At 48.8% G+C, this 11899-nt stretch overlaps 1 protein-coding gene across 1 annotated transcript in view; it reads left to right on the plus strand.

Moving 5' to 3' along the window:
• The first annotated feature begins 1273 nt into the window (after positions 1–1273).
• The window catches only part of LOC137535280 (zinc finger protein 208-like), a 171541-nt gene continuing 160915 nt past the window's right edge, over positions 1274–11899 (plus strand). Inside the window, exons 1-2 of the mRNA XM_068257100.1 lie at positions 1274–1330; positions 5302–6550. Of these exons, the coding sequence (XP_068113201.1) occupies positions 5377–6550 (1174 nt within the window). The 5' untranslated portion in view covers positions 1274–1330; positions 5302–5376. The remainder of the gene's footprint in view (positions 1331–5301; positions 6551–11899) is intronic.

The following is an 11899-nucleotide window of genomic DNA, read 5'->3' on the forward strand; positions in this document are numbered from 1 at the left end:
GACTTTAAAGTCTGAAAACCACTATGCCTGCATTGCTGTATCCTCGCTCCCGCTGATGTCACCAGGAGTGTATAGCACAAGCCCAGTATGGTCTGTGCCTGTGCCGTGCGCTCCTGGTGACATCAGCGGGAGCGAGGACACGGCAACGCAGGCACAGTGGTTTTCAGACTCTAAAGTCTGAAATTCCAGAAGTGAACCGGAGGCGGGGCCGGAGCATCGGTGAGTGGCTGCGCAAGTACAGGATGTCTGCGGGGGACCATTTCAAGCCCTGGGTAACCTCAACTCATTTTCCCTTGACCCTCCCTACAGTATCCCTTTAAAAGACAGATACTCACCTAAGAAGAGGGAAGGTCCTGGATCTCATAGCATTCATGGTCCTCTCTGCTTCCTGTCATTCCAGCACTGTCCCCTGTTCAAATTCCATCAGGAATCTTCGCAAAGCTTTAGAAGCACTTGTGTGCCAGATTACTTTTGAAGATGGGAGCATCCGTATTGCATGCACTCGTGTGTGCAGTGTGGATCCGATAATCTTACCCATGCAGTAATCCCTGGTGTCTAGTGGTTCTCCCCTCCCTTCCCATATAGTAATCCCTGGTGTCTAGTGGTTCCTCCCTTCCCCATACAATGATCCCTGGTGTCTAGTGGTTCTCCCTCCACCCCCAATTCCCCTGTGTGCAGAGATTGGTGCAGGGAGCAATGATAGGTGAGTAACTCTCTCCATCCTCTGACAGCCCAGGTGATGTGCCATCATCAGAACTAAAACCACATAACCTGGGCTGTCATTGTAGCAATATTGGTGTTCAGCTGTGATTTTTCCACTGCTCTGCATCCTCTGCTGCTGGGACATTCAGGGGAGGGGGTGCCATGGGACATGGAAATATGTCTACCAACCCAGGACAAAGGGGGACAGCGGGACAGGGTTACCAAAGAGGTACTGACTGTCCCTCCAAAAACAAGACAGTTGGAAGCTATGTTTTATGCACAGCACAGCCCAAAAACAGCCTGTGCTGGATGGTAAGGACTGCTGGTTAGTTGATTTCTAGATACTGTAAGATACTGTACTGTGTAGATACTGTAATAATAACAACAGAATGTGATGTGTCTGCAGATGAGGATGCTGTGCAGCAACATAGAGTATTATTATTATTTTTTTTAATAATAATATATGGCTGACTGGACAATCAGAGGCTGCAGTTAGCTTATTTACCAGAAGATGGCAATATCACCTCTTCCAGGTGAAACGCACAGACAGGAAGAAATTAAGCCAAAGACAGGAAATTATGCAACAAAGGCAAAACTAAACGTTTCAAAGAACAGGTTGTGGAAAGAGGTAATTGTGTGATTCTTGTTATATACTAGCAAATTTATACCTGTTGGGCATTACACAGGTTATTGGATAGAGAGCAGTGGGGAGATTAGTACAGACATGGGTATGGGTGAGCAGTGGGGGGATTAGTACAGACATGGGTGTGGGTGAGCAGTGAGGAGATTAGTACAGACATGGGTATGGGGGAGCAGTGGGGGGATTAGTACAGACATGGGTATGGGGGAGCAGTGGGGGGATTAGTACAGACATGGGTATGGGGGGGGGGGCAGTGGGGGGATTAGTACAGACATGGGTATGGGGGGGGGGGGAGCAGTGGGGGGATTAGTACAGACATGGGTATGGGGGAGCAGTGGGGGGATTAGTACAGACGTGGGTATGGGGGAGCAGTGGGGGGATTAGTACAGACATGGGTATGGGGGAGCAGTGGGGGGATTAGTTCAGACATGGGTATGGGAGAGCAGTGGGGTGATTAGTACAGACATGGGTATGGGTGAGCAGTGGGGAGATTAGTACAGACATGGGTATGGGTGAGCAGTGGGGAGATTAGTACAGACATGGGTATGGGGGAGCAGTGGGGAGATTAGTACAGACATGGGTATGGGGGAGCAGTGGGGGGGATTAGTACAGACATGGGTATGGGAGAGCAGTGGGGGGATTAGTACAGACATTGGTATGGGGGAACAGTGGGGAGATTAGTACAGACATGGGTATGGGGGAGCAGTGGGGGGATTAGTACAGACATGGGTATGGGTGAGCAGTGAGGAGATTAGTACAGACATGGGTATGGGGGAGATTAGTACAGATATGGGTATGGGGGAGCAGTGGGTGGATTAGTACAGACATGGGTATGGGGGAGCAGTGGAGGGATTAGTACAGACATGGGTATGGGGGAGCAGTGGGGGATTAGTACAGACATGGGTATGGGGGAGCAGTGGGGGGCATGAGTATAGGGGAGCAGTGGGGGGATTAGTACAGACATGGGTATGGGGGAGCAGTGGGGGGATTAGTACAGACATGGGTATGGGAGAGCAGTGGGGAGATTAGTACAGACATGGGTATGGGGGAGCAGTGGGGAGATTAGTACAGACATGGGTATGGGGGAGCAGTGGGGAGATTAGTACATACATGGGTATGTGAGAGCAGTGAGGAGATTAGTACAGACATGGGTATGGGTAAGCAGTGGGGGGATTAGTACGGACATGGGTATGGGGGAGCAGTGGGGAGATTAGTACAGACATGGGTATAGGGGAGCAGTGGGGGGATTAGTACAGACATGGGTATGGGGGAGCAGTGGGTGGATTAGTACAGACATGGGTATGGGCGAGCAGTGGGGAGATTAGTACAGACATGGGTATGGGGGAGCAGTGGGGGGATTAGTACAGACATGGGTATGGGGGAGCAGTGGGGAGATTAGTACAGACATGGGTATGGGGGAGCAGTGGGGGGATTAGTACAGACATGGGTATGGGGGAGCAGTGGGGGGATTAGTACAGACATGGGTATGGTAGAGCAGTGGGGAGATTAGTACAGACATGGGTATGGGAGAGCAGTGGGGGGATTGGTAGAGACATGGGTATGGTGGAGCAGTGGGGAGATTAGTACAGACATGGGTATGGGGGAGCAGTGGGGGATTAGTACAGGCATGGGTATGGGGGAGCAGTGGGGGATTAGTACAGACATGAGTATTGGGAGCAGTGGAGGGATTAGTGCAGACATGGGTATGGGGGAGCAGTGGGGAGATTAGTACAGACATGGGTATGAGTGAGCAGTGGGGAGATTAGTACAGACATGGGTATGGGTGAGCAGTGGGGGGATTGGTAGAGACATGGGTATGGTGGAGCAGTGGGGAGATTAGTACAGACATGGGTATGGGGGAGCAGTGGGGGATTAGTACAGGCATGGGTATGGGGGAGCAGTGGGGGATTAGTACAGACATGAGTATGGGGAGCAGTGGAGGGATTAGTGCAGACATGGGTATGGGGGAGCAGTGGGGAGATTAGTACAGACATGGGTATGAGTGAGCAGTGGGGAGATTAGTACAGACATGGGTATGGGTGAGCAGTGGGGGGATTAGTACAGACATGGGTATGGGGGAGCAGTGGGGAGATTAGTACAGACATGGGTATGGGAGAGCAGTGGGGGGATTAGTACAGACATGGGTATGGGGGAGCAGTGGGGAGATTAGTACAGACATGGGTATGGGGGAGCAGTGGGAGATTAGTACAGACATGGGTATGGGGGAGCAGTGGGGGGATTAGTACAGACATGGGTATGGGGGAGCAGTGGGGAGATTAGTACAGACATGGGTATGGGGGAGCAGTGGGGGATTAGTACAGACATGGGTATGGGAGAGCAGTGGGGGGGTTAGTACAGACATGGGTATGGGGGAGCAGTGGGGGATTAGTACATACATGGGTATGGGGAGCAGTGGGGAGAGTAGTACAGACATGGGTATGGGAGAGCAGTGGGGGGATTAGTACAGACATGGGTATGGGAGAGCAGTGGGGGATTAGTACAGACATGGGTATGGGAGAGCAGTGGGGGGACTAGTACAGACATGGGTATGGGGGAGCAGTGGGGAGATTAGTACAGACATGGGTATGGGGGAGCAGTGGGAGATTAGTACAGACATGGGTATGGGGGAGCAGTGGGGGGATTAGTACAGACATGGGTATGGGGGAGCAGTGGGGAGATTAGTACAGGCATGGGTATGGGGGAGCAGTGGGGGATCAGTACAGACATGGGTATGGGGGAGCAGTGGGGGGATTAGCACAGACATGGGTATGGGGGAGCAGTGGGGGGATTAGTACAGACATGGGTATGGGGGAGCAGTGGAGGATTAGTACAGACATGGGTGTGGGGGAGCAGTGGGGGGATTAGTACAGACATGGGTATTGGGGGAGCAGTGGGAGATTAGTACAGACATGGGTATGGGGGAGCAGTGGGGGGATTAGTACAGACATGGGTATGGGGGAGCAGTGGGGAGATTAGTACAGACATGGGTATGGGGGAGCAGTGGGGGGATTAGTACAGGCATGGGTATGGGCGAGCAGTGGGGCGATTAGTATAGACATGGGTATGGGGGAGCAGTGGGGGATCAGTACAGACATGGGTATGGGGGAGCAGTGGGGAGATTAGTATAGACATGGGTATGGGGGAGCAGTGGGGAGATTAGTATAGACATGGGTATGGGGGAGCAGTGGGAGATTAGTACAGACATGGGTATGGGGGAGTAGTGGGGGGATTAGTATAGACATGGGTATGGGGGAGCAGTGGGGAGATTAGTACAGGCATGGGTATGGGGGAGCAGTGGGGCGATTAGTATAGACATGGGTATGGGGGAGCAGTGGGGGATCAGTACAGACATGGGTATGGGGGAGCAGTGGGGAGATTAGTACAGACATTGGTATGGGGGAGCAGTGGGGGATCAGTACAGACATGGGTATGGGGGAGCAATATAGGGGATATAGTAAACTACTTTTCCTGGTCCCTTGGAGTTTCCTGTAAAGGGATTCAACTGTACAGTAGAAGGACAGATAGAACTGAACAATTACAGTGTACAGCCAGAATACTGTACTGACCAGTTGGGGTGATTCTATCTGTGGTGTTGGGTACATGGAAAATATTGCTGCTATGTGTTTATGTACTAAGTTACAGTATATCCTCCCTCTGTGCTGGTGTGAGTGTGAAATAGTAAAAAGACTTTCAATGCTGCAGGCTGCCTGACAAAGTACAGGTCACTAACCCCATCCCAAGCCGAGAGAAAAAAGAGGAGGGGTGAGGTAAGGTGCCTGTGGAGTTAGGAATGGAAACACCCTCACACGTATACACACATACTCTCACTCACACACTCTCTTGCTCTCTAAAACCATGTGTTCAGTCAGAGGGAGGTGAGGTACAGGAAGGACATCGGGGGGGGGGGGGGGCACTGTTCTGTGTTCACATTTTAAATGATCTCTCATTTTTGCACTTAGGGCAAAGAACTGATACATGTAAACACTTTTATTAAAGTGGAAGAAGAAATGTATGTGAGGATTGATTAGCCATCCATGGAGATGGGTGACATGATGAGGACATATAAAGCGGAAGAAGAAGAGACATATGTGAGGAGTGATCAGCGGTCTATGGAGGAGGGTGACATGATGAAGATAAATAAAGAGGATGAAGAAGAGAAGTATGTGAGGAGTGATCAGCAGTCTATGGAGGAGGGGGTCATGATGAGCACATTTAAAGAGGAAGAAGAAGAGACGTATGTGAGGAGTGATCAGCAGTCTATGGAGGAGGGTGGCATGATGAGCACATTTAAAGAGGAAGAAGAAGAGACGTATGTGAGGAGTGATCAGCAGTCTGTGGAGGAGTGTGACATGATGAGCACATTTAAAGAGGAAGAAGAAGAGACGTATGTGAGGAGTGATCAGCAGTCTGTGGAGGAGGGTGACATGATGGGAACAATTAAAGAGGAAGAAGAAGAGACGTATGTGAGGAGTGATCAGCAATCTTTGGAGAAAGGTGACATGATGGGGACAATTAAAGAGGAAGAAGAGACGTATGTGAGGAGTGATCAGCAGTCTATGGAGGAGGGTGACATGATGAGGACATTAAAAGAGGAAGAAGAAGAGACATATGTGAGGAGTAATCAGCAGTCTATGAACGAGGGTGACATGATGAAGGCAATAAAAGAGGAAGAAGAAGAGACGTATGTGAGGAGTGATCAGCAGTCTATGGAGGAGGGTAACATGATGAGGACAAGTAAAGAGGAAGAAGAGACATATGTGAGGAGTGATCAGCAGTCTATAGAGGAGGGTGACATGATAAGGACAAGTAAAGAAGAAGAGGAGACATATGTGAGGAGTGATCAGCAGTCTATGGAGGAGGGTGACATGATAAGGACAAGTAAAGAAGAAGAGGAGACATATGTGAGGAGTGATCAGCAGTCTATGGAGGAGGGTGACATGATGAGGACAATTAAAGAGGAAGAAGAAGAGACGTATGTGAGGAGTGATCAGCAGTCTATAGAGGATGGTGACATGATGGGGACAAGTAAAGAAGAAGAAGAGACATATGTGAGGAGTGATCAGCAGTCTATGGAGGAGGGTGACATGATGAGAGCATCTAAGGAGGAAGAAGAAGAGACATATGTGAGGAGTGATCAGCAGTCTATGGAGGAGGGTGACATGATGAGAGCATCTAAGGAGGAAGACATTGTTACAGGGATGAGCGCAGGTGAGTGATAATAGAGCTTGAAAAGACTTATTAATCTGACAAATAAATATGTCCCTGCTGGGCACAGTGTAAACTGTCATTTTTCTTAGTTTAAAAAAAAAAAAACGTTTTCCTTTGCATTTTTAAAATCAATTCTCTCAAACTACAATATCTTTTTGACAAAAATTAATTTTTACCTCTGTGTAATTTTAAAGGTATTTTACCACTTATAGGGAACCTAAACTGAGAAGGATATGGATTTTTCCTTATAAAATAATACCAGTTGCCTGACTCTCCTGCTGATCCTGTGACTCTAATACATTTAGTCATAGCCCCTGAACAAGCATGCAGATCAGGTGCTCTGACTGAAGTCAGACTGGATTAGCTGCATGCTTGTTTCAGGGTGTGATTCAGCCACTATTGCAGCCACAGAGATCAGCTGGACTGCCAGGCAACTGGTACTGTTTAAAAGGAAACATCCATATCCCTCTCAGTTAAGGTTCCCTTTAAGGACAACAGGATTTAGCTCCGGGCCATCCCAGCTTGTCATTGCCAGCGTCAATGCAAATGCCCCATATAAGCCGGGTTCCAGCGTGTAGCCCTGCCACCTTTCAGAAAAAGGCCTCTACCTTTCCTATATCTGGTATAGAAAAGGGCAGAGCCATTATATGCAAGGGGGCAGATCTATGCACCAGAACCCAGCTGATATGGGGTTCCAGTGAATCTTATTAAACAATTTGTTAAAGCATTCTAACTTTAAGCATTCGCGTACCTCTGTTGTTTTTTTTTATGTACACCAGAGATGCATGTTAACTAAACTTAGGTTATTGCTATATAGTAGCTGTTAAATAGTAATAAAATAAAACTAGTCCTTGGTAAGAGTACATGTATAGGGGGCAGATAGCGTTAAAGAACATCTACCGTATTTCGCGACTGATAAGACGCTCTGGAATATAAGACGCACCCAGGTTTAGAGGGCAAAAAACAGGGGAAAAAAATATAAACTAAACCTGGTGCGTCCATATTTCAGGAGTGTCTTATACATGACCTCCCCCAAATGGTGTCCTCCTGTGTACCTCATGTCCCCTTTTATCTCACCCTGTCTACCTAAGTTGTCCTGTGGTCTCCCCCTGTGTCCTCTGGTCTCCCCCCTGTGCCCTCTGGTCCCCCCCCCCCTGTAGTTACCCCCTGTGGTCTCCCTTGTACCCTGTGGTTGCCCTCCTGTGTCCTCTGGTCCCCCCTGTGGTTTCCCCCGTGTCCTCTGGTCCCCCCCTGTGCCCTGTGGTTGCCCCCTGTGTCCTCTGGTCCCCTCCTGTCCCCTGCGGTTGCCCCCCTGTGTCCTCTGCCCCCATGTGCCCTGTGGTCACCCCCATGTCCTCTGGTCCCCCCTGTGATCGCCCCGTGTCCTCTTGTCCCCCCCTGTACTCTGTGGTCCCCCTGTGTCCTCTGGTCCCCCTCCTGTGTCCTCTTGTCCCCCCTGTACCCTGTGGTCACCCCCCTGTGTCCTCTGGTCCCCCCTGTGGTCGCTCCCCTTTGTCCTCTTGTCCCCTCTGTACCCTGTGGTCCACCTCTTGTGTCCTCCTGTCCCCTGTGGTCGCCCTGCTGTGCCCACTTGCCCCCCCCCCCCCCCCCCAGCGTCCTCATGTGTCCCCGCTGGCCTGGCCTGGCCTGCCCCTTGCTTATGTCTCCGCCCCCCCCCCCCCCCCCGCTTAGGTCTCCGGGTCCCCTGCAGTCAGCGGCAGCAGCTGAGCTTACCTCCTCCATGTGTCCCCGCTGGCCTGGCCTGCCCCCCGCTTATGTCTCCGGTCCCCCTGCTTATGTCTCCGGGTCCCCTGCAGTTAGCAGCAGCAGCTGCTTACCTCCTCCATCTTGCCCGCGGCGATTGAAGACATCCGGCTTCCTCTAGTGCCGGCTTCTAATGACGCGTCATTGATGACGCGTCATTAGAAGCCAGCACTAGAGGAAGCCGCACGGGGAAGCCGAATGTCTTCAATCGCCGCGGGCAAGATGGAGGAGGTAAGCTGCTGCCGCTGACTGCAGGGGACCCGGAGACATAAGCAGGGGGACTGGAGACATAAGCGGGGGACAGGCCAGGCCAGCGGGGACGCTGGGGGGACACAGGCAGGGAATCCCCGATGGCGTCGGGTCGGCGGGCGCGTGGAAGTCGGGGATTCCCTGCCTTTGCCGTATAAGACGCAGGGACTTTTTCTCCCCATTTTTTGGGGAGAAAAAGTGCGTTTTATACGGCGAAAAATACGGTATTAGGCCCTAGGCAATGTAACTGTGGTGACATGTAAGAGTGATGTGCAGGTACTCTGCTGGAGAATGAGGCGATTCTTCCTCTATTACACATTCTTCATGCACAATCTGAACATGGATCAGGCCCCAGGCAATGTAACTGTGGGTGCATGAAAGAGTGATGTGCAGGTACTCTGCTGGAGAATAAGGCGATTCTTCCTCTATTACACATTCTTCATGTACAATCTGAACATGGATCAGGCCCCAGGCAATGTAACTGTGGGTGCATGTAAGAGTGATGTGCAGGTACTCTGCTGGAGAATGAGGCGATTCTTCCTCTATTACACATTCTTCATGCACAATCTGAACATGGATCAGGCCCTAGGCAATGTAACTGTGGGTACATGTAAGAGTGATGTGCAGGTACTCTGCAGGGGAAGGAGGCGATTCTTCCTCTATTACACATTCTTCATGCACAATCTGAACATGGATCAGGCCCCAGGCAATGTAACTGTGAGTGCATGTAAGAGTGATGTGCAGGTACTCTGCTGGAGAATGAGGCGATTCTTCCTCTATTACACATTCTTCATGCACAATCTGAACATGGATCAGGCCCCAGGCAATGTAACTGTGGGTACATGTAAGAGTGATGTGCAGGTACTCTGCAGGGGAAGGGGGAGATTCTTCCTCCATTACACATTCTTCATGTACAATCTGAACCAGGTTTATGGGTGATAGACAACACCTCTGTGTTCAATGTGCACAACATTCTCAGTGGATTTCCTGCAGCTCTGTGGGGAGTGCACAGGGAGTGCAAGTATAAGATACCCCAGAATAGAAGTTGCACCTAGGTTTAGAGGGAGAAATATATCTATATATACAAAACCTGATGCATCCATGTTCTAGTAGCTTCTTGTAGATGTTCTCCCCCAATTGGAGTCCTTCTGTGTACCCCATGTGTCCCCTTCTGTCTCCAGTGTGTCTCCTTTTGTCCCCATGTGGCCCCAGTGGCCCCTTCTGCCCCTGTGTGTCTACTGCTTGCTATTAGTAGAATTGTAGCGACTGAATGTCCTACCTAATCCAGCAGCTCCCACAGGGATTGCAGACTTCTCCTGTCCCGCTCGGCTCCCCCTAGTAATGGCTTCTGCTGATGATGCGATTGGCAGAAGCCTTTTCTGGAGGAGAAGTGCAGGAGAGAAGAAGTCTGCGATCCCTGTGGGAGCTGCTGGATTGGGTAGGATTAGCTGCCGCTACTGGATTGGGTAGGATTAGCTGCCGCTACAATTCTACTAATGGAGAACAGGAGCCACAGAGGGAGAACGGACAAATGGAGGGAGCGGAGACATGGAGGGGGAGAGGAGACACTGGGGACAGAAGGGGGGACAATGCAGGGAGTCCCCAACATGGCAGCAGGTCGGCGGTTCTTATTGGCGGGCATTCATAAGTCGGGGATTCCCTGCATTCATCGTATAAGACACGAACTTTTTCTTCCCATTTTTTGGAGAGAAAAAGCAGGGCTGTGGAGTCGGTACAAAAATCTTCCGACTGCAACTCCGACTCGAATCCTCAGTTTATGAAACCACTGACTCCAACTTCGACTCCAGGTACCCAAAATGGCTCTGACTCCACAGCCCTGAGAAAAAGGGGGGTCTTATACAGCAGAAAATACTGTAATTTATTTCATTAGCAAAAGGAGTTCGGAAATCATGTAGAATTAGTACAGGAGCTGATAATAGTTACATGTGTTAACACTCAAATACACTTAAATGCCACCTGAAGTGAGAGGGATATGGAGGCTGCCGTATTTATTTTCTTTTAAACAATACCAGTTGCCTGGCTGTCCTGCTGAACTTTCATGCATCTCTGGTGTCTGTATCACACACCTGAAACAAGCATGCTGCAAATGCAGTCAAACATCTGATCTGCAGGCCTGTTCAGGGGCTATGGCTTAAAATATTAGAGATAGAGGATCACCAGGCACTATTTAAAGAGAATCTGTACTCTAAAATTCTTACAATAAAAAGCATACCATTCTATTCATTATGTTCTCCTGGGCCCCTCTGTGCTGTTTCTTCCACTCCCTGCTGCAAACCTGACTTGTAATTGCTAGTTTTAGGCAGTGTTTACAAACAAAAGACATGGCTTCTAACTAGAGTGTGATAGGCTTGAGAGTAGCTCAGTCTCTGACTCATACAGAGCTTGGAGAGGGTGTGTATAGATTCTGCCAATGACAAGCAGTGCAGCACATTCCACACATTTCAGCCTCAGCCGACAGAGCCGACAGAAGAGAGAAGATAAGATCATATAACAGAGATAACACAGCCACTGTGCAGCTAGAAAAGGCTGCAGTAACACAGACCACATTAGAACAGGTATAAGAACTTATAGGATAGAAGAAATAAGGCTGAACATTTTGTTACAGAGTCTTTTTAAAAAGAAATCAATATGGCAGCCTTCATATTCCTTTCAGGTCAGTTGTCTGTTGCCTTTCCACAAATTGCACCTCATATAAAATTACTACAGTAAAAGTACTAAAATACACATTAAAATGATATATGAATATCGGTTTGCATAATAGATCCGCTGGTTGTGCCAATAGTGACTAGGGAAGGTCAATGAGAGGGAAATAATTCATGCAGTCATTGCAGGACTATACACATTTTGTATAAATATGTCTGCAGCTTGAAAACAGACCAATCAGCTCCTGCAAAAGTGGAATTTGATTGGTGCAGTTTTAAGCAGCATATATTTGCATCTCATTGACCATCCCTACTAGTGACACAACTACACATCAGGCTTTATTCTTACAGCAGAGATGTTATTTAGTATATATAAAAGATTCCTGTGTACACATCAGATATACAGTCACAGTTGCATATTCATATCTGATTTTTAAAATAAGATAACTACTTTATTGCAGCAGCACAAGTAACTTGTTGTTTGTTTTGTTTATTATTTAATTTTTGTTGACTAAGCTCTGCTATTACTGTGTATACAAGTTATTTATGATGACTTTTATCTGAGAAATAGAATATGCGATCATATATATTTTTTTTTCATTTTAATTACAGTTTATTAAGTGTCTGTATCAGTGCATTTTTTATGACTCTTTCTCCATGTACCCCAAAATGA

The sequence above is a fragment of the Hyperolius riggenbachi genome, chromosome 10 (genome assembly GCF_040937935.1).
Source record: "Hyperolius riggenbachi isolate aHypRig1 chromosome 10, aHypRig1.pri, whole genome shotgun sequence".
Taxonomy (NCBI): domain Eukaryota; kingdom Metazoa; phylum Chordata; class Amphibia; order Anura; family Hyperoliidae; genus Hyperolius; species Hyperolius riggenbachi.